The following is a 24,186-nucleotide window of genomic DNA, read 5'->3' as shown; positions in this document are numbered from 1 at the left end:
AACCTTAGGATTCATCTCAAAATGCTTAATATAATTGAGTTGGTGTTCATGCATTTTCAACAAAAAATTAAGTAGAGGCTTCTGAGTCAGAACCTAACCAAGATGAAATTAGTATTAAATATTCATATCCAAACTTTCCATGCATGCTATAGCAATGTATGCTGGGTGAGTGTGAGCACATATTCTTTGTGAATTTGTGAAATATGCAATTGGGTATAAGCCATTCATTGTGTTGCTACCTAGTTGTAATGCACCAATATCAAAGCAATTACCTTTTTATTATTATTATTTTAACACTTTTATTTTCATATAATTCTTTATTATAATGAACATATATAATCACTCTCTTATTACAGCAAATCTCTACAGTTTAGATGCCAAACTTTTCAAATGATACATACATTTGATGCCTCAACACTAAAGTTTATTGACAACGTCAAAAACTTTGACAAAATTGTTTGCGTAAATAAAAATTTTGTGCAAAAAAATGATTTCAAAAAGTCTTATATATAAAAAAATAATTAGTAAACATTGATTGAGATTCCATCGCAAAAGTAGATTTAAGAGTATCTAGTGATTTGGTGCAAGGAATCAACCCACAGTGGGCCCGGGGATGGGTTGCAACGAAGTGTGGGTCCCGCGTGCCCCCACGTGGCGCCATGCTATTCGTGGCCTACCTTTGTGAAGAGAGCATAGTGCATGGACCCTGTCCACCACGTCGGCAGTAATTGGCCAATCCATGCGTTCGTTCTGGAGGTATGACCAGTGAGTTGGATAGAGCATGGATGACGTGGTGAACTCGGTCCATGAAAACATCCCGCGCGAAATAGCGGCTTTGGGCGCGGATCGGCGGGGATGAATTCGAGGAAGAATTCGATTTCAGAAACGCACAACGGCCCCTCAACTCTTTGAAATTTATAATTTGGTCCTTATTCGCATTTTGCTAACATTTTATCTACTTATTAAAACTACATGTTATCTACTTATTTTTTGAAGTGAACATGAAGATACTAAACAAATTCGAGTTCTAATCTCTTTAAATTAAAACATTAGAGATCAAGTTAATTACAATTTTTAAAAATTACTCTCCACATCATCAAACACCACCAACCTCTATATAAGCACTCTTACCACCTCTTATCTCTTCCTCATTAATCCTAGCAATTACAAAAATTTTAGAAAAAAAAGGGTCTCTTTTTTGCTTTTTTTTTAATATAAAAAAAGCTTCACTCTTCTCTCCTTCACAACCATGTCTCTAATCAATGATCTCATCAACCTCAATCTCTCTGATTCCACAGAGAAGATCATAGCCGAATACATATGGTGTGTTCTTTTTTTTTTGTTATTTTTAAAATTTTATTTTTTAGATTGGTGCATTGTGATAAAAGAGGCTCCTTTTTTTTTGTTTTGTTTGAGTCCTTAATGCTTCTTTTTTTTTTTTTTAGTGGATTAGGAGATTAATTGGGTTTTTATTGTTTCTGGATATATTTTAAAGTGATGTGTACACCTTTTCTAAATTTGCAGATTTGATTTAATTCATCTAAATAACCAACTTCTTTGTTTTTTGTTTTTTTTTTTTCCTTTTTTTTTTTAGTTTCATATGATAATCTAAGATTTGGATAAAAGTTCTCTTTAACAATATTTACTAGTTCTTCTCAAATCATGGTTATTAAGCAAATGATCAATTTGTTACAATTTGTGCTTGTTTACACATCTAATTAATTCAGGATTGGAGGATCTGGTATGGATATCAGAAGCAAAGCAAGGGTAATATTCTCTCTCTCTCTCTCTCTGTCTCCCCCTTGTTTCTTTTATGTAATCTTTTCGCATCTTAATTTATAAATTTATGTTTCAAAAAAAATGAATCAATCCTTGTTTAATTTTCCAAATGTTCAATTTGTTCTTGAACAAGACTCTTCCTGGGCCTGTTACCGACCCCGCCGATCTTCCGAAATGGAACTACGACGGCTCGAGCACGGGCCAAGCTCCCGGCGACGACAGCGAAGTGATCTTGTAGTTAAGTATCGTATTAGCTTAATTACTATATATTTTCGATTATAATTGTTGGAATTTTAGTTTGAATTATTATATGATTGCAACGCTACTAATGACATTTAATTTGAACCTAATGTTCAAATTGGTGGATGTAGTCCTCAAGCAATTTTCAAGGATCCTTTCAGAAGGGGGAATAATATTCTTGTGAGTTTTACCCCTTCCTTTGTTTGCTATTTTTTGATTCATTTTAATTTAAAATTTTGTGCTTCATATGATCTAATAAATAATCTTTGTTACTATTTTTAAATTTTTGTAGGTCATGTGTGATTGCTACACACCAGCAGGAGATCCAATCCCCACAAACAAAAGATTTAATGCTGCTAAAATTTTTAGCCACCCTGATGTTACTGCTGAAGAACCTTGGTATAAATAAAGATAATTTCTTTGGACAAAACTTTTGGTTTGAGTTCTCATTTTTCATGTGTTACATATTTTGGTATTTATTAATGTTTCAAATGTTGTTTCTTTTTGTAATTATTAGGTATGGGATAGAACAAGAGTACACTCTCCTGCAAAAAGAAGTTAAGTGGCCCCTTGGATGGCCTGTTGGTGGCTACCCTGGTCCTCAGGTAATTTTTGTTGCTTTGAGAGATTAATTTTGTTTTAACAAGTTAGAATTCGTATTTGCGCACTATTTTAATCGTCAGTAACTAAAGTACAACATATGTGAAACTTCAGTGACCAAAGTATTGAGATGTGTTAAAATTTGCATTTGCGAACTATGTTAATCGCCAGTAACTGAAGTACAGTATGTGTGAAACTACGGTTACCGAAGTACAGAGACCAAGATGTAATATCGCGATTAAGCTAACGTATCAGGATTTTGCTATAGGGTCCTTATTATTGTGCGATCGGCGCCGACAAAGCCTTTGGACGCGAAGTCGTCGACTCGCACTACAAAGCCTGCTTGTATGCAGGAATCAACATCAGTGGCATCAATGGAGAAGTTATGCCAGGCCAGGTACTGTTGATACAAATTTCTCTGAATTTTTTTTTTCTTTTTTCAGTTTTTCAATTTGAATATGAAGCGTTTCGACTATGTTTTCAATTTCATTTAAACAAATTCAAATTTGGCGATTAAAACAGTGGGAATTTCAAGTCGGCCCCGCTGTCGGTATCTCTTCTGGTGATCAATTATGGGTGGCTCGTTATGTTCTTGAGGTACTATAAATGCTTCTTTATGTAGTCGCGATAAGTTATAACTAAATAACATATGATTTGCTAAATTTTACTTATTTTCCTACTTTGATTAGAGGATCACCGAGATCGCGGGAGTTGTTCTCTCCTTCGACCCAAAGCCTATCCAGGTTTTTTTTTTTTTTTTTTTTCTTTTTTTTGTTTCCTACTCGCTACATCGGTTATCATCTACAACTACCATTGGTTTCCTTAGATGTAATGTTACTTAAATTTCTTTCCTTTTTTTTGTGTTTCTTAATGTTTACTAGGGTGATTGGAATGGTGCAGGAGCTCACACTAATTACAGGTAACTTAGTTTAAACAAAACCTTAATTTTTCTCATTTATTTTCCTCTGCGGCTTAGATGCAACAAAAAGGAAGGAAAAAAAAACATGTTGTTCCTCTATATTTTGATTTCATGCAATGTACTCAGCACTAAGTCGATGAGAAGCGACGGAGGATATGAGGTCATAAAGAAGGCCATCGAGAAGCTCGGGATGAGGCACAAGGAGCACATCGCGGCTTACGGTGAAGGGAATGAGCGCCGCCTCACCGGAAAACACGAAACTGCCGATATTAACACCTTCTTATGGGTATACAAAATCCCTAAATTTTAAACTTATCCGACTAAACGACAAATTCATTGAAAGAAACCACTAACCATTCCTTTTCATCGCAGGGAGTTGCGAACCGCGGGGCATCGATCCGAGTGGGCCGCGAGACTGAGAAGAACGGAAAAGGTTCAATCCTACTGCTTTCATAAGTCAAATTTGTTTAAATGTTGATATCAGATAGCTTTGCTTCCGAGGTGTTTATTTATGTGAAATACTTCTTGTTTTTTAGGTTATTTCGAAGATCGGAGGCCGGCTTCGAACATGGATCCCTATGTCGTCACCTCGATGATCGCGGAGACTACCATCCTCTGGAAACCCTAAACCTCAAAGATCAAAATAAGCTGTTCTTGCAGGATCTTCTGTTCCGTCTCGGATGTTGAGATCTCTTAGCTATGATTCATCTTGCATTTGAGTTTTTCTTTTGTTGCAGTAAAACCAGAATGACGGTAATAAGCTCACTTTTGTACTATGATCTATGATCTTTAAATTGCAAGTTGTCGATTTTATCTGCTTTTACTGTCGCATTTCCATTACTTCATTTTGTTCTAATTGTCCCCTTAATCAATTGATCAATTTCTTATTTTTGATCAGACAATATGTTGATCAAGCAAAAGTATCTCCTAATTTCTCAATTGATTCTCATCAAATTGGAGAACAAAATACAGGAGTCGAAGTAACCCGAGTAGGGTAAATTGCACTATTAGTTCCCCAACTTTTTATTGAAGTTTCATTTTGATTCTTGAACCTCTTAAACTCTATTTTCGAGAAACTACTATAATGTATCTGTTGCAATCTTGGAACATTTATCGGTCGACAACTAACAACTAAATATATTTTTGTACTTCCTCATTCTATTAGATAGAAACATGACCTCAACAATTTCAGAAGAGTTACTGTTAACATCGCAAGGAATAACACAACTGAAGAACATCATAGAGACTATAAGAGCTAGAAAATGAACTTCAATAGGTACTGAAGCATTATCAAGTCACTGTCAAAGAGAAACAAGTGATACATGATGATATGTACTATCCTGATGATCACATTGAGCAATTACTTTCACTAAAACTGATTATTCACAGTAGCTAATGTATATACCGAAGTTCCGCATACTTACAGTATCTATAACGCGAATCGAGCACCGCATTGTGGCAGACCCTTCAATTGACTCTCAATATGAAGTCGCGAAGTGGAAGGATCAGTAAACCCAAAATCATGCACCAATTCCATTAGTTTTCGACGCATTTTCGCTTGCGAGATGATAGGATTATCTGTGGACTTTCGTAACTCAATACCTCATCCATTGTGGCTTCGAGCCACGACACAACCCCCCGCAGCGACTCAATAACTTGCTGATCATACATTTGCTTCTGCTCGGCGATCTCTCTATACTGCCGAGCCTCTCTTTCGATCAGCGCCTTCTCATCCTGAAGCCTCAGTATCTTCGCCATCGCTTCGTCGGCCGCGGAAGAAGCCGCTTTCCGCTCTTTCTCCAACTCCTCCAACGCCTCTTCTCGAAGCTTTCGCTCTCTCTCGATCACCTTTCTTAGCTTGAACACCATGTCTTCTTCTTTCTTATCTTCATCAAAGTCCCCCCTTTCTCCTCCTTCATCCTCATCTCCTTCCTTTTCTTCAAAATCCCTAAGTAAATCTCTCATTCTGATACAAGTAATGCAATTCCCTCCATTAAAACCCTTCCAAGATGAGATTTTTAAGCCACACAGAGCACAAACACCACCATCCAAACAAAGCCCACTTCTCCGATTCCTCGATGAATTCCTAAAGTTCCCTAAAATCCCTTCGAATTCGTCACAGCGGCGACTAAGACCCCGCACTCTAGAGCCCAAAACCAACAGAGGCAATCCCACAAACAGGTTGTGGGCAAACCCAAATCCCCACTCATGAGGTCCCCAAAGAAGCGCGGAGAACCCGAAAACCAATCCGAGGAAGAAGAGGAAATCGCCGCGGAATTGCATGTGGGTTTTTTGGGGCCGCCCCCAAAACGCGCGCCCTTTACTCCAAAAGCTCAAAAGCGAAACCCACGAAGCATTGCGTAAAGGAGCTCCCTTTCTCTTCCTTTTCTCCCCTGTTCCCACTCAAAACCAATAACACGTACCAAGGCCACTTCCTCTTCTTCTTAGTGGTGTGTGTTTAGTAGAGAGAGAGAGAGAGAGAGAGGGGGGGGGGGGGGGGGGGGGGAGATGAGGCGACGTAGAAAAAGCGCTTTTGGAGATGAGGCGACGTGAAAAGCGCTTTTGGAGACGCGGCTTTTCGGATCAGGGGAAGTGTTTTTCGAATGGAGGAGAAGCGAGTGTTCTTCGGTGTAACGGGTTTATGTATCACAAGGTTTGTGACACTGACATGTGGGCCCCACAGTGTCAGGGGAATTTTCAGTGGACCCGAGTCTATAGACCGGAGTTTCTTATACTCTATTATTTGTGAACCATGTGATCTACAGTACTTAAAAAAAAATAAAAATTGATAATTTTTTGATTTGTAAAATGGACAATAAATGTAACATTAATTAATTTTTGCAATAATTTGATCGTATTTAACTAATATATTATTAAAAGTTATGACCACTATATATAGCTATATTATATTTTTTTAACCTAAAATTCAATATTATTTTGACTACAGGGGGTCATCATGTATTATAATAATTCAACTGCAATCAACGTTCATTATTTATTGTACACAAACAAAAAAATCTAGATAATTTCTAACAATTAAGTTACTTTAAAATTATAAATTACATATATAATTATTTAGATTACAATTTAGAAAAAGCTAAATTACACTTTTGGTTCTCAAATTATAAGGTGGATGATATTTTGATCCCCAAAGTTTACTTTATAAAAATATTTTCTCAAGTAATTTAAATTATTACAACTAAGACCTATGTTATAATTCATTAACTAAATATTGATGCTCATTGACATGATAATATTATAATTGATAATATAACACCTATTAATTAAAATTTTATAACACTATTATATTAACACATTAGTACTTAATCAACTAAATAGGACTTAATAATTTAAAATTTTGGGCCGAAAATTATAATAAATTAGATTTTGAGAATTAAAGTATCATCTGTATGGTAATTTGAGGACCATCAGTGTAATTTGGCCGATTTAAAAGTCTTAATAAAGACTCTGGTTTATAGACCACGGTCCATGCATAACTTTTACCTATGTGGGGCCGCATACTAGTGTGGAAACCGTGATATATCACCGTTACATGCTTAGTGCGTGACGTGACGTGTGTTGAACGTTGTTAGAACATGATTTGTACGTGACACGAATTTGGCTACGTGCATAAACTTGTAAAAGAAATAATAATAATAATAATAATAAAGAACACTAAAAGTTTTGTGGTAAAATACTTAGACAAATTTGTAAATAAAATAATACTTTTATTTTCGTTCTGGAAATGTTTATAAATTATTTGTATTAATTTTTCTGATATATATGTCACGCGAAACATCTCATAAAAATAAATGGTGAAATAATTTGTAGGCTAAAGTAGGAATCGAGTGACAAAATAATAAAATTTAATAATTTTATTTTTTTCTATTAATATTTCTCAACATGTAGGGCACTAGAAAAAAAACAAAAAATATTTTTACATAGGTCACACGGCCTGTTGTAGACTAAAAAANACATCTCATAAAAATAAATGGTGAAATAATTTGTAGGCTAAAGTAGGAATCGAGTGACAAAATAATAAAATTTAATAATTTTATTTTTTTCTATTAATATTTCTCAACATGTAGGGCACTAGAAAAAAAACAAAAAATATTTTTACATAGGTCACAAGGCCTGTTGTAGACTCAAAAAAAAAAAAAAATCTTAATTATTCTGTAGCATACTATACTTTATAGAATTTTTTTTACTTTCTATAATGTACTATTTTTTCCTCAAAAGCATCACCTGTCCCAATACTAATAAACGTATAAGTTTATATAAAAACGATTAAAAAATACTGGTTAAAAGTTACAAATATATATTCAGCTAATTTTAACATAAAAATAATAAAAAAATAATTAAAAATAATTTAGTAGAAATTTTCAATAAGTCTATCACAGTGTTTCATAGTTAAGTTGGTAGATTTTGCCTAAAATAATAAATTTGTTAATATCAATGTAAAGATTGAATACAAAATAATTTAGTGATATTTATGAGAAAAAATATAGTACAAAATATATAAATGAAAATAAATCGCAAATATACAGTATAAAAATTGATAAAATATAATAATACAATAATATTTTTAAAAAAAGTATAATATAGCAAATAAAAGAACTAAAATATAGTGTGGTAGAGTGTAATGAAATTTACTTAAATGATACTAACGATCTAAAAGAAAGTTTAGTTTGCCCATTAAAGAATTAATTAGTCACTAAAACTAAATCTAATTACTGTGTAGAATGGTAAAATGTTGAGTACAAGGAAAAGAAGCCAAATCAGTCGACAATAATCTCGCTTTTACGCCCACCTCTCTCTCCGAAGGCGGCGCGAATCTTGTCGATACGCGTGACCACACCGGCCATCGCCGGCCGTTCATCGGGAAGCTGCGTCGTGCAGTCGAGCGCGAGCTTCAGCAGGCGCAGCATCGCCTCCTCGGCCGCCGCCGGGCTGCTTCGCGCATTCGTCAGCGCCGCGTCGAACACCTCCTGCGTCCACTCCTCCTGCAGCACCGCCCGCGCCCACCGCGGCAGCTCCACGCCGCTGTCCGCCTATTTTCCGGTGAGGAGCTCCAGCAGTAGAACGCCGAAGCTGTACACGTCGGCTTTTTGCGAGACCCCGCGGATGTCGGTGACCTCCGGTGCCCGGTGCGCCGCGTTGTTGCGCGTCGGAGTGGATGTGGGGGCGGCGGCGGGGCCGATGAGGCGTGCGAGACCGTGGTCGGCGATGCGGGTGTCGGAGTACGAGGCGGAGAGGAGGATGTTGGAGGACTTGATGTTGCCGTGCGAGGAGTTCGGGCCGGCGGAGTGGATGTATTCGACGCCGCGTGCGGCGGCGAGGGCGAGGGCTATTCGGGCCTCGAGGTCGAGGTGCGTTCGGCCGGATCTTTTGTTTCCTGTTTAAAATATTGCAGGTTTTCAATAATATGAATAGTATTAAGCTCAGTTATTATTATTAGTGTTTATAATTTCTTATATAACTGCTGTTCTCTATGTAGAGAAGCAGTTTTCCAACAATAACCAATATCATACCGTGCAAAATGGAGGAGAGGCTCCCCATGGCCATGAACTCATAAACGAGAAGCTTCTCCTCCTTGCTATAGTAATAAGCCAGAAGCGGCATCAAATTCGGGTGCTCCATCGCCCCGATCGCCGCGACCTGCTGCCGGAACTCTTTTTCCGGGAGGTGCACTTCCCTCAGCCGCTTCACCGCCACCACCACCTCCGCCGGCGATGATGATGATGATTCATCCGTCTCCATTGCCGCCTTGTACGTCGTCCCGAACGTCCCCTTCCCCAGCACCTCCGCCGACGCCCTCATCAGGTCCTTTAGATCGTACCGAGCCCTAACCCCTGTCCCTCTCCCCACGAACACCAGCTTCTTCCCTTCCCTGCCTCCTCCGCCGCTCCCCGCCGGGCTCGGCTTCGATTTGATCCCCGCGCGGCGGCGGCAGAGGCGGAGGAGGACGAAGAGGAGCGCGACGAGGCAGAGGAGCGCGACGGCGGATCCGACCGCGATGGCTGCGATCTCGCCCCGGGATATCTCGCCGCCGGCGATCGCCGGGGCCGGCGCCGGAGAAGGAGCCGAAGTGATGTCACTACGGCACGGGGGAAGTGGGGCGCCGCAGAGATCGGTGCCGAGGAATGCGCTCGGCGGCATGTGACGGAGTGCCGGGGGGATCGGTCCGGCAAGGGGGTTGCAGGAGACGTTGAAGGAGACGAGGGAGGGGAGATCGAGACCGGGGGGAATCGGGCCGGAGAGGAGGTTCCCGGAGAGGTCGAGGCGGTGGAGGTGGTGGAGGGCGAGGATCGGCGGCGGGAACTCGCCGGAGATGCGGTTGCTGCGGAGCGAGAGGGTGCGGAGCTCGGCGCTCAGTGCGGCAACGTCTCCGGGGAGCGGAGCGGTGATGGCGTTGAGGCGGAGCGAGAGCGTCCGGAGCGCTGTGAGGTTTCCGAGAGTGGCCTCCGGGACGCGGCCCCGGAGCCCTGCGCCGGGGAGATGCAGCTCCGTGACGCGCTCGCCGCCTCCGCCACAGACGATCCCCCGCCACGAGCACGGCGATGCGGTCGGGGCCCAGCGGAGCCTGCGCGGCACCACCGCAGCACGAAAGGTGAGGAGGGCGGCGGTGTCGGAGGCGAGGTCGGGGACCGCAGCCGCGCCGCGCAAGGAAAGCATCAAATACACAAATACGAAGAGGCGGCGACCGGAGTTCATGATTGCAGCAGCGTCGACCAAGCTCACTGGAGAGGTAAGCCCTAATGAAACCTTTGAATGTTGGTATTGTGATGGAGATGTATTATCCCATGCAGATTATAAACGATGAGATTATTATAATAATAGTACGTGGATATGTAATTATCCAAAAGAGAATCTAAAGCATCTAAAAGTGATAAAGTATACGATGCCAAAAGGTTCCATTTTATGTTATGATAGGATCTGGATTCACATTTATCTTTTGCATGCGATTCTATGTAAGGTTGACTCTGTGGTGATAATGCCCACGTAAAAATTGATTAACCCATGCAGAACAACTAGATATAGCCATATAGATATGTAGTGTAGGTGAAGATTTTATATGTAGAGAATTAAGAAAATCATAAAAAACTATTTATATATAAATGGGCTCTTTTTGGATTTGCATTAGAATGATGATCTTGAAACAGATTGGGAAGGACTTACATGTAGGAGTGTAATTAATGTGGGATACATGTAAGTCGACACGGGCCCACATTTAGCCGGGTCGAAACGGGCCAGGGCCAAATCTGTGCCGGGCCAAGCCGGGTCGGACTTTCTAGACCGACGGTCCAGAACAGCTCCCGTGAACCGGTAAGCGTAATCAATCATTGTTAATGAATAATTAAGTAGTTGATATACCTAGCTATCTACACTATTAATTAAGATGCTTTAATTTGCTCACGACTCTCATTTATAATGATAATAGTTGCCTAATTAATCTCTTGATTTTGATCTGCCATATCAAATCTCATTCTTATAAGGCAAAAGTGCGATAATGATTCATTTTCATTCTGTTCTCTATCGCTTGGCAAAATTAGTAATTGGTCATTATCAGTGTATGTTAATTCATTCCGAGTCCATATCAAATTCCGAATTCAAGTCCCCAGAAACACCTCAAGATATGATAGCGAGTTATATACGTAAGCGGTCAAACGGTTGTTTCCGTGTAGTCATGAACTTGTATTAAATAGAAAAAAATTAAGTAAACCAGAAGCCTCGTTAAATTCATGCTCGGTATCATGAGACCTAATGGACAAGTGAAAACTACAAATTATAACTTAATCAGTCTTTCTCACTCTCATTTCAAAGTGATAATAGTTGCCTAATTAACCTCTTGATTTTGATCTGCCACATAAAACCTCATTCGATCTTATAAGGCGATAATGATTCATTCCATTCTCTATCGCTTGGTAATTAGTAATTGGTCACTATCAGTGTATGTTAATTCATTCCGAGTCCATTTCAAATTCCGAATCCAAGTCCCCCAGAAAAACCTCAAGATACGATAGCGAGTGTATATATATATATATATATATATATACTTAAGCTGTCAAACAACTTTTTTCGTATAATCATGGACTTGTATTAAATAGAAGAAAATTAAGTAAACAAGAAGCCTCGTTAAATTCATGCTCGTTTANAAGAGTTAGGTCAGGTTAGTATACTCCAGTCTCGAATCAAACTGTTGATACGTCCCGCCGAGTGGACTGCGTTTGGGGGTGCGTCCCGAAAGATGACCGAGTTTCTATCTGACCAAACGACCCACCAGGTTGCCGCCAGATGAGTTAAGCCTTTAAATTTCAACATGTCGTTTGTAGTTTCCGATGCTTTTGCCCAAAAATTGCACACTGCTCCTGTGGTGTCAAGAAGTGCATCGAGGCCCCCAGTAGAGAGTAGAAGGAAGCGAACAAAGATGCAGTTAGCGAAAAGATGATCACAGCTTTCTGGGAGAACCCCGCATAGCACACAAAGCGGATCTACGGACATGCCTCTGGTGAGCAGCCTGTCAGAAGTGAGAAGTCTCTTTCGAAGCAACGTCCAGATGAAGATCCTAATTTTGGTTGGAATCTGCAAGGTCCAGATGTGTTGATTCCACCGATCTCTACATCCCCCATCTGTGATGAACTGGTAGTGGGATTTAACCGAAAACAGGTGATTGGTGGTCCATCGCCATCGAAACGAGTCTTCTCTGCTGCATGCCTGTTTTTCAATTGGTCAATATGTGATAGACATGCACGGGGAGTGTGAGTCACATGCATGTTTTGCTATTGTATGGTAGGTTAAGGATCATGACATAGTCCAGTTATTACTCTAATTATTAATAATTAAATAACTGGACATGCTTGGTAAAATGATGGCATAGTCCAGTTATTTAATTATTAATGTTTGGTAGGTTAAGGATCATGACTTTTCACAATTACAGCCCAAACAAGGCAAAAGTTGCCAGATAATTAACCATACTTTGCATGCCTTTTAGCATTTATAAGCAAATGAATAGTTGTTGAGGTTCAAGTATACATTTTATTACTTGTTAGACATGGAACCTGCATGTTTCCCTTTGTGTTAGCATGCATGTTGTGGGATATGTGATCTTCAAAATTCCTGCTTAATCATAACTCAAAAATCATTGAAAGTAGTATAATAATGTGAGAAAGCTGTAAGAAAACGGTATTTTCTATCGATGTTTTATATTCGATACTTTTTTCTTGCAGATAAAAAGCTCGAGCAAGACCTTTTTGATCGAGGAGTCGAGGACTCAAAAGTGAAATATTGAATGAAACTGGAAGGTTGATGGTATATATGATAGGAACTCATCATGATTCCTCTTGTTTTGTTACTATATATGTGAAATAATCATTAATTGTCTCTACAAATCTAAATTGTTTAGAGAACAAATTTAATTTTAATATGTATATTTGATAAAATACTATCAAATGTTTTTGTAGTCTCTGTGTCTCTCGACATATATATTAATAATTTCATTGCACTTATAGGCCCCAGTCATATTATTACTTATTAACCTAAATAAATGTCCCAACCACCTCCTACTACGGAGAAGTTATGGCATGTTGCACCAAAAAAACGCTTTCATACAACTTAAACACGTCAAAGAGACCGATGGCGTATGGGATACATCTTATCTGATATTTCAATTTTCTTCAGTTTTACACCAATAAAAACTAAAAAAAAACTAATAAAAAAGGAAATATTCAAAGGCTCACAACCCAAAATTAGTATTAACTTTTTATTTTTTCACTTAATCTGAAAGATAACATTACAAATATTTCACCACCACATTAAAAGAGAAAATGGTAAATATTTTGAGATACATGTAATGAATTTTATTTTACACACACAAAATATCTAAGCCCATATTCGTGAGGGCCACACTATGTTTACACCTTTTTGCAACAATAACTAAATGAAAGCACTCACTTTTTTTTTTTTTCTTTTTTTAACAGCATATGCATGCATGAACCACGAAACATGCACGTAAAATAGTCCTTTATTTTTGTTTTCATTTTTTCTATATTTTTAGTAAAAATGTATGGAACTTATGTAAACTATAAAGCTTTTCGAAATGAATACCTAAACTTCACAAATCTTTAATTATCTCACTATCTGTTTTAGTTTTTTTATTTAGGATAAATTCTCACTAAATTTTATGGAGTTCTCTTTGAATTTAACAATTGCAACAATAAAAAACCCTACATGTACAGTTTTCATCTCATAACAATTTCAATCAAATATGTGAAAACACCATTCAGGTTTTGATTTAAAAACACTGGATCGCACGAATTATAGTGATCCACACTAATTACATTATTTAAAGTCTAGGTATCCCTTTCAAAATGCAACATATTTCAAATAAGGTCCATTCATTCTTACCTGCCCTTTTTTAATATTTAATTAAGTGGCAATAATGAAAGCCATGCATACACATAAGAATAATGTCGAGTCACTTTCACATGAAGATGATAATAAAATTTAAATTGCGATAATTTTTATTATCAAAATTATAAAATAGTTTTTGACTCGTGAAAGTGCACCCAGCATTATTCTAGATATGCATATGCATGCGCCATGCATGCATGCATATAAGATTAATGCTGAGTGATTTTCATGAGTAGATGATAGTAAAATTTAGATTGATATAATTTTTATTATTACAAAGTAATTTTTTTAATTGCACACGACATTCTTCTAGATATGTATATGCATGTGTTGGGGTTGTTTAATTTAGAACTTAGAATTTGAGCACTTCGGGCACCTCCACAGGGTACCTATCAATGCAACCCGACCATGGACCTTGATCGACCTTGTCCATGGCTTTAACACATTCCCACACGGAGCTGTTGCATTTGAAGCCACTCCCTAACCCTATTTGCCACACCCTGTCCCCCTTCTTCATCCTCCCCTTCGCCTCCATGTAGCTCAGCTCGTACCACACCGAGCTGCTCGATGTGTTACCTGTTGCAGTTAAATATAAAATATTAAAACACCGTTATCTTAGAACTTCAATATATATATATACATTTATATAGTTCAACTAGGATATTAGTGAAAGTACAAACTATTCACTTTTCAACCTTGAATCATTACTATTATATCAACCACCTACTTAAACCCTACGCATTCAATTTTTACAAAATAGATAGTATCATACTATTAATAGTATTTTAGCACAACCATATACTATGCTATATATCAATAGCACCAAGCACCTGGTGCTACCAAATTTTTAGCCGTTAGATCTATTTTTTGACCATTTTAATTCGTTAAATCATACTATTCAACCGACCACCCACTCAACCTTAAGGGACCACTATCATCCTAACCGCACATTCATTTATCCAAGAGCCGAAAATCAAATAGCACTAATGACTTGGTGCCATTAATAGTATATATATATATACTCTATACTCACATTACCTTACTCACCTACTCTATACCTACTATTATCTACTACCTACCCTATATATATTACTATATACCTTATATATATATATATAGTTGCGCTGCGTGGATACTATCCAGTAGCAAACGGAGCTCCGTTGCCCAACCATATTGTTTTCCGATAATCTGCGAGCCTCCTAATCGCGATCGGTACCGTTGAAAATGATCTACTACCATGAAATATCATAGAAACAATTTCATTGCTTTTTCGATATGGGTCCTCTCTTGCCAATTCACTCAAACTTCCACACCGGCCTCCCCCCCGCCCGGCGTAAAAATGACACGGCTGAAATGAATATCCTCTAAAAAATGTGATGATAGAAATTTTGTAATCAAGATCGAGAGTATAGATCTTGTTCTAAATAGTTTAAAGAATTTTCTAACTAAAATTCAATTGATTTGGATAGCTTTACACCGTTAAACGAGAAAACGCTTCATATCGATCATTAAAATTACAAATTTTGAAAACCCTTCAATCATTAGGTCAATGATGTCGAAAATATTTAAAATTTGATTTCTAGATTCTTCAAATGATATAGATCATATTCAACGATACCGATTATCGATTTGAAAGTTCCATCATCGAAAACAAATGGATGGTAACGAAGCCCGTTTATTACGGATAGCATTCTAACTCAACTATATATATATATATATATATATATGCTTCCAAAAGCACTATAGGCTGACTTTCTCTGAGTTTAGTATCTTCATGCTCCTCACGTGATCATTTGTTATATTCCTCAAAGTCTACGTAAAACTTAAGTTTGTATAAAAAATGGTTGGTTCACAAATATTAGAGGAGATTTTGAGTTAGATCCTATTTAAAAGTCAACCATTTCCCCCTTTTTTTCTCTGTTTAGGAAGATAGAGGCAAGCACTATTATTTAAGAACAAAAAATGTACGTACTCTATAACCTTAATAAATATGAGTTTTGTATTTACCGAATAGGTTATTAAATATTTAAAATATAGATACGTTAATAGTTTAAGTTTTTTGAGAAAAATAGTTGACGGTTGTCCCTTATTACGCACCGAAGCGGTGCAGCGCCATACGCGAGGCCTCCACCTGCTCCGCCGACAACCCTAAATTCATCTGCACTTCATCAATCACCGCGCGACCACCTGCATGCACGCATATGTGCTCAAATGCCTTTCTGAACTCCGGAGTATAAACCTGTTGAGTATAAATATTAAAACACCGTTCTTAGTTAGTAAAAAAAAAAAAAACTTATTTGTCGTTTACTTTGCTTGTTATTTTACATCTTTGTACCAGGCTCGCAGCTTTATCACGTGAAAATAATTTTACCACCATGCAATGGTAATTTTTAAGATTTTAGAGAAAAACGATTATCGTAGAATACCTTCGCCTTGGGGTCGATGAGGCTCCGTCGGAGGAGCGTTGCGACGAAGAGCAGCTGCTCCCACCAGGGAAGCACAAACTGTCCCAGCTCAATCAAGTGCCGTTTCATCGCCTGGCCGGAGATCGGCATCACCTCCTTCGAAAGGGAGATCCCGAGCCTCCCGTCGGCGTCCTCGACTTGGTACAAGCACTTGTACGCCTTGTCGTCGGCCCCGATGTGTGTCCTGACAACGTGGTGGAGCCGGTACTTGGCATCGGCGCGGTGACGGGGGCGGTTCGAGAGGAGGATCGCGGCGCCGCCCATTCGGAACAGGCAGTTGGGGATCAGCATCGAGCGTTGCGTGCCGGTGTACCAGGCCGGAGATACGATGATCTCCGTAGAGAATACCTGGTGAGCATAAAATATTAAAACACCGTTCTTTAGTACTCATTAATAATAGTGTGAGAACACGTCTACCTAGATAATAAATATAACGGTTGTTTCACGTAGTACCAGAACAGTCGAGTCAGGCTGCACTCGGAGGATGTCCCTCGCGAGCCCGATCGATATCGGGCTCGCCGAGCACCCCATGCCGGACAAATTGAAGCTCCGGACGTCGGCCCGGAGCTTGTACCGGTTCACGATCATCGACGCGAGCGACGGCATCGGCGCGAAGCTATTGCAGTTGACGACGACGACGTTGATGTCCTTAGGGTCGACCCCCGTCTTCTGAAACAGATCGTCGACGGCCGTGAATATAATGAGCTCCGACTCGTCGCGCGATCCGCCCAACGATGCCTCGGGGGGGATGTAATGTGCCAGCGGAGGCAACGCGGTCTCCTCGCCGAGCCCGGAGCGTTCCAAAACCCTCATCATGAAATTGGCGCGGTCCTCGCCGATGATCTCCCGAGAATGCTCCAGAAACGACGCGTTCGGTACCCGGCACCAGAACGGCGGCTTATAGCAGGCGAAGTCGATAAGGTATACGGCGCGAGGCCGCGTTTTTACGTAAAGTGTTGCGATGTATAAAAAAACTACGGAAATACGTAGAAAATTGTTGCAGGAGAGGCGCGAGGCCATGAACATGAGGAGGAGAAAGAAGAGGAAGCGGTTGAATATGGAGTGGTAGTTGAGCTTGACGTGTTTGAGCAGGTCGAGTGAGCCCGAGAGCTCTAGGGAAGGGTTTGGGCTCGTCGACATGGCTAAGTTTTGGTTTGTTTTGGTTTAGTAGTAGTGAGTTGGGAGTGCGGGGGAGGGATTTTATAGTGTTTGAATGAGAAAAGCCGAGAAATTATTGCGTGCACCTGATGCATCCGTACATTAATTCTTTCGTAAATAGGAAATAATTAGAGTGTAATTTACTGTATATATATATATATACACACACACATATGATTTATAAATTTATTAAAATCAAAATCTAATCAGTCCTAATAAGCTATGTAAAATGATGAAAATTGATATAACATAATAATTTTATGTCGAAACAGTTGTATTAAAAAAAAAAGGATTGGTGTAATACATATAAAAGGTGAAAGTCTCAAGTTTTAATACTTTGATATTTTTTTTAAGTAAACTTAGCTAGAATTATAAAGAAATTAAGCTTCGAACTTAGGATCTCGTATATCAATTATCAAACTCTTTAATTATTACTTAAGCCACGAGCAGTCACTTTTATTAAAATGATGTTATTCTCAATGAAACAGCTATTACTAAGAAACTTAAAAAGTGTATAGATTAAAACGGCTTTAAGTCTTGAGACCATATTATCTTCGCACAAAAAAATTCTAAAATTAAGTTGTATAGAAAAAAATTTTGTTCGATTTATAAATTAATTTTTGATATAATATTATAAATTTAATACTATATAATAGGGTGTGCACGATCGATGCATGCGCTTGGTGCGTAAGCAAGGGTGGAGAATTTGGCGATCGAAGCGGTGAATTAATTGAGAGGTGGTTAGTTGTTGGGAAAGAGAGAGGTGTGATAAATTAATGGATTCGATCGCATAAAACTCTTATAAATAAAACCTTTTCCCACATTGGATGGCGATTTGTTGTTTTTGAATTGATTGATGTGTGCATGTATCTATAAGTCACTATATATTATACAAACACGCTATTTTGAAATGTGGGGATAAGACCAAATTAAATTGGGGTAGAAAAAAAATAGAAACTTCAAAAGATTAGGTGAGTCAAATTGAAATTATTGTTGATTTGGATTTGGATCAACTATTGATATGTGTGTGTTTCTATTGAATAATTAATTAATTACCTAGAAAGAGAGCTATATATGTACGTAGTTTAGACCTTTCACTTATTCAATACTGAAAAGAGTTATAATCACTTTCAAGTTAATTTTTGGTTGATTAATTAAATGAGAGCGAAAGATTAATGGCATTCATTTGTGCATTATTAATTTGATGCGCTTTTTTTTTATAAACTTTTATGAAAATTCACTAGTGCACGCATGCATTTTAAGAACAAGTGTTAATTAAGTTTTTCCTGGGATATAGATTATCTAATAACATATGTAAATATATACAGTACTTGGTATTTATTTAAACAACTTAGTCAATATTTCTACGCAGGTTTCAACAAAATCTAAAGATCCCTACATTAATTGTAGTTAATTGAATTGTATGGACATAATTGTGGTTATATGTAACTAACCTCAAATACTAATATAAATGAAATTATCATCTAACATTTAATATTTTGTACGAATCGAAAGCTCTTATAAAGTTTGTCACTACTGTGTGTGAGCTTTCAAATTTAAAACTAAGTCACCATGCACGTGCATGGTACGTTCTCAACCTCGTACGTACGCGCGTATGTATTATTATGTACGTAGGTAATAGTAAAGCTCTGGTCTTTGTCTTTTTTTTACTATTATTATTTACAAAAAAATAGATAAGCAACACTTTTAAGTTTTGATAGCAGCTTGTTATACTATAACTAAGAGAATCTTTATATATTTAAAATTTTAATAAGCTTCTATATATCTTTAGTTTTATTATCTTTATATATATGTTCTAAAATTCAAATTTAAATCTACATATGCTACCTACATTAGATGATTATGTTCTAAAATTTAAAATTTAAATGTGAATATACTTTCTACATTATTTAAAAATCTTAAAAATAATTGATGAATAAGACTTTTAAATCTTTATTATGAGATTTTAACCGTCTTTAAATTATTAATTTTCAGAATAAGATAAATTAACTTGTGGGTAAAATATACCATCTTATACGTACTAAATCGTGTATAACTTTTGAGAAAGCAAAAATCAAGCATTTAACTTTTGGCCATGTAGAAAATTCTCATAGTGAATAAGTTACTATTGGAGAAACTCATTCCGACGTCTAAATAAGGTTTAAAGTGCCTTTTTTAAAAAAAATTAAGTACTCTTAAAAGTTAAAGTGTCTTTTTTTTTAAAAAGTACTCTTAAAAGTTAGTGTCTTTTTTAAGAAAAAGTACTCTTATAAAGGTTTAAGGTCCAGTCATGTTGTGACAACTGTTAATTTTGTACCAACCATAAATATTATACCAACCATATAATGGTAAGTTACCACTCCATTAATTCCAAAAACGTGAAAATTCTGAGGGCCAGCTTATTTTGTACGTGAGAATGGAGAACTTATTTTCTAATCAGATAATTTATGTGAAACAAAACGCACTTTTAAATAATGTTAAGCACGCTTTCTAAAGCAGGTGGAAATAGAATGTAAATATTAAAAGCCATGGGTTGACGAGCTTGAGAGAACATTTTAAATCAAATAATATTTTACACTCAACAGAATTAGATTATAGCGACACATGTTTGGGACACTTTTGCGTAAGTGTTCCATTTATGCCAAAACTAAAAAAAAAATCTACTAATGCCTAAATAAAAAGCCCAATCCAACAAAAAATAAAAAGTTATTCTACTCAACCCACCCCACCCAGCCCATTCGACCCGATTACAAACAGAAAAGAAAAAAAAAAAGAAAAAAGAAAAATCGATTACCATCTCCACTTCTCCTCCTACTCAATCCACTGAAATCCTAGACGAAAAGCCCTCCCTCTCCTCATCCTCCGCCACCGCAGCCAACAAGATAGAGTTCTGACGGTTGCTAAATACTTAAATAAGTGTTAGTAAATTAGCAGCACTCTTTTTGGCTTATACCGACACTCTTTAATTGTCACTATATACCTAGCGACCCTATATATAGCAACACTTTTTAAAAGTGTAGGTAATTTAGCCAGCAGCACTTTTTTTGACCTGTACCGATATTTAAAAGTGTCGCTATAGACCATTTTTGTTGTAGTGTTAGCACAAGTCGTATATTCATTTGCTTTGAAATTGGGTATAACATGCATTATTATTCAAGCATATTAAATACTTTATACTAATCTGGGACCTCGGGTACCAACCACCAAACCCTTTGCCTGGTAAATAGTTTATACTATGAATGCAAATGGAATGAATCTGGAGGCAGGTCCGGACGGATTTGGAGCATTTTATTCTAGGCTAAATTATAGAAAACTTTATGTTAATATTTGATTTTTCACTTTTATTTTTGAACCTACATTTTGCCTACTTAAAAAATAAAAAAATGCTCACAAAAGGGTCATAGTATTAACTGTAACGACAAAATGACCAAATTGTTCTCTCCTTATTTGTCTCCTCCCTAACTCTCCTCCATCCGCAGTCCCTCCTCTTTGTTCCCCGCGCCTTCTTCGACTCCAGTTTTGACTCCGCTTGCTCCACCTACTTCCCCTGCTCCTCCTGCACCTTCACCACCCCTCCATTTGGCGACGGTGGGGAGGAGATCAGGAAGGGCATGGACAAAGGGGTGTACAAGGGCGATGCGATGGAGGGCGAGGGCGCGGGTGTGGGCACGGACGGAGGGGTGGATGAGGGAGAGGCGGCAGAGGAGGGTGAAGCGGTGTGGCACTGCTAAGGAAAAACGCCTATTTTAGATATTAAAAATATATAATAATAGAATATAGAAGAAATCCTAAGGAAATATTTTTTTTTTTACAGATCGAAACGGATCTGAAAATAAAAATAGTCCTCTGCTTCCTACTATATTTCTTAGTAGATCAGGATGAGTTCTAGACGAATTATTATTATTATTATTGGCGGAGCACGGAGTGGGTGTAAATTTTATATTCAATCATCCAATAATTATCAGGTTTTTTTAAGTTATCTTATCATTTTTTTAATATCAAAAATCCATAAAAAATGATGGATTATATCTATAATCGATTGGTCAAAAAGTATATATCACATCATACACGAAAAAATGTTAAAAAAAAAAGGGTATAAATGGCCGTATATCAAATGTAACATTTCTCAGAATGGATATGCCAAATTCAAAAATTTTGAATATAATATGCTATCTCTCTTAAATGAATAGTGTTTTTAATCGTTTCTGATATACTATTTTGTAGCTTCTCCAAGCAACTTAATAAAACTCTTTAAATTCTAACTTTATTTGATATATATATATATATATATATATATATATATATATATATATTATATCCATGAAATGTGAAGAGGAAAAGCATATTTTCATATTTATATGTACATATACACGCCAAATGTGAAAAGGTATATTAATGATACAAGATACAGCGCCTACCAAACCAAAGTTTGGATAAATATTTATTTTAATATTGTGTCAATAAACCCGTACATTTATTGTTTACATTGACTCAAATTTAATAATCAATAAACAGTTGTCCCGATCTGTTCCTATTGAGTCAAGTGGTAAATGTGTGTGGATTGGTATTCCGAAGACCAAGTTCCGAATCCTAGTTGATTTCATTATTTCTTATGCTAAATTTATTTCTAAATAAAATAAACGATAGCGAGTAGCATGTATCTATCTCTCAAAAAAAAATAAACATTTTGGTAAAACTATAATATATATATATTATTATATTATATATATATATATGTATATATATATAGTATATTATATATTATAATTAGTATATATTCAATGTATACCAAGTCCTGTACTAAGTCCCTGGTACTTTATCAGTTTTTATGCCCGGTTGTGATAAAGAATGTGACAGTTAGAATGATAGTGCGTCTTTAATCCTGTGTTAAACTATAGTCGGTCTCAAGGTTGAGGCCTGGGGTGGTTGCGGTTTTAATAGTACTATCTAACGGATGGAAATGATCAAAGAGAGATCTAACGGTAGAAAATCTTAATAGTATCAAGACTTGTACAATCAATAGATAATAGCTGGACTCATATTATATAAATATTATAATATATATATATATATATATATATATATATATATATATATCAACTATTACAAGGTATGGAACTAGATACAACGCCTATCAAATCAAATTAAGTTTTGTTGGAGAATATTGTGACAAATAAACATGTACATTTATTGTTTATATTGACTCAAATTTAATAATAATCAATAAACAGTTGAATTTGTGGAAATAAACACATTGCATGCCGTGTGCCCTATGGACATTCCTAGCTACATGATTATTGCATAGTCCAATTCCTCTTTAACTTGATCATCACGTACAACTTAGTTATTAAACCAATATTTTTTTTAAAAAAAAAAATGATAGATCATAAGAGATAATTAAGGAGAAGAAATTCATCTATATCGCATTTATAACATATAGTATTTTCAACATCCAATTATAAGTGTCTCAATGTTATATAGAAGTATATATATTTTTTTAAAAGTATCATTGCGAATTTTCGATGTATAATTATTATATTTCCTATGAATATGCTACTTCTATCCACTCAGTACAATCAATTTGAAACATGTATGTTACACAAGATTTTTTTCGTGTAGGGAGAGAATGGAGTTGTCACGTGCGAATGCGATGCAGTGTCCATGTATTTATATACAAAGAGAAAGAGAGAAAGAGAGAGAGTCTAGCTACTATTCTTTTAAGAGGATAAAATTTTCATCCTCCTAAATCGTTTTAGATGATAGAGATTCTGAATTAATGATTAAAACAATTAAAGTTGATCTAGAGTATATATTTATAACGTCTTAAATTTCATAAATTTTAAAGTTTGCGATCAAGTTCATTGAAGAGTCAAAAAATAAACGGTTAAAAACGAATAACCATATGAAAATAGATTTTAGACTTTTTTTAATTCATGATTGGAATTATCAAACGTTATTTAAATGGTATAAAAAAATTTTATCAAAAATTTAAGCTGTTTAGATTGTTCTACACCATTAAACAAGCAAACGGCTCATATAGGTCGTAAAAAACTATCGATTTTGTGATCTTTTGAACACTATGTAAATAATTTCTAAAATTCAAGAAATTTAATTTCTAGATACTTTAATTACTCTAGATCAACTTTAATTGTTCCGATTATCGATTCAAAACCCCTATCATCTAAAACGACTGGGGAGGATGAATCTCTGTCCTCTTAAAAGGATAGTATATAGTTGGATTAATCTCTCTCTCTAGATCAACTTTAATTGTTCCGATTATCAATTCGAAATCCCTAGCTATCATCTAAAACGACTGAGGAGGATGAACCTCTGTCCTCTTAAAAGAATAGTAGCTGGATTCTCTCTCTCTATATATATATTATTGATTTAAACCTACTGAATGGTCATTGTTAAATTACTACATCAAATATATATATATATATATAATACAAAACTAAATATATTTTAGTTAATTTGAGTTTTTATATTTAACTAAATTAAAAAAATTATCAAAATTAATGATTCTTTTAGTTATTAATTATTAAATGATTAAGTTCCATTTGCTAAAAAGTGATTAAAGTCATCTAACTTGATAAAATTATCAATAAGTTTGAT

General features: G+C 36.6%; 3 protein-coding genes and 1 pseudogene across 3 annotated transcripts; 1 reads left to right on the top strand and 3 right to left on the bottom strand.

The window, feature by feature from the left end:
* Positions 1,140-4,361, top strand: LOC109725354 (glutamine synthetase nodule isozyme-like). The gene is made up of 13 exons (XM_020254511.1): positions 1,140-1,323; positions 1,728-1,767; positions 1,913-2,016; positions 2,151-2,199; positions 2,312-2,418; positions 2,537-2,624; positions 2,888-3,016; positions 3,142-3,216; positions 3,309-3,362; positions 3,501-3,538; positions 3,665-3,824; positions 3,911-3,971; positions 4,075-4,361. Exons 1-13 carry the CDS (start codon positions 1,250-1,252, stop codon positions 4,164-4,166), a joined length of 1,071 nt encoding a protein of 356 aa, XP_020110100.1. The 5' UTR covers positions 1,140-1,249; the 3' UTR covers positions 4,167-4,361.
* LOC109725355 (protein FLOURY 1-like) lies at positions 4,767-6,128 on the bottom strand. Its single transcript, XM_020254512.1, has one exon. The coding sequence runs from the start codon at positions 5,819-5,821 to the stop codon at positions 5,075-5,077; it is 747 nt and encodes a 248-aa protein (XP_020110101.1). The 5' UTR covers positions 5,822-6,128; the 3' UTR covers positions 4,767-5,074.
* Positions 8,317-10,273, bottom strand: LOC109725604 (annotated as a pseudogene).
* Positions 13,302-17,570, bottom strand: LOC109725475 (3-ketoacyl-CoA synthase 6-like). The gene is made up of 4 exons (XM_020254675.1): positions 16,867-17,570; positions 16,375-16,761; positions 16,046-16,187; positions 13,302-14,524 (listed from the first exon to the last, which is right to left on the bottom strand). Exons 1-4 carry the CDS (start codon positions 17,551-17,553, stop codon positions 14,301-14,303), a joined length of 1,440 nt encoding a protein of 479 aa, XP_020110264.1. The 5' UTR covers positions 17,554-17,570; the 3' UTR covers positions 13,302-14,300.

This window comes from Ananas comosus, linkage group 20 (genome assembly GCF_001540865.1).
Source record: "Ananas comosus cultivar F153 linkage group 20, ASM154086v1, whole genome shotgun sequence".
In the NCBI taxonomy this organism is placed as follows: domain Eukaryota; kingdom Viridiplantae; phylum Streptophyta; class Magnoliopsida; order Poales; family Bromeliaceae; genus Ananas; species Ananas comosus.
The sequence above is the reverse complement of the archived record's forward strand: the minus strand, read 5'-3'. Positions and strand labels throughout refer to the sequence as shown.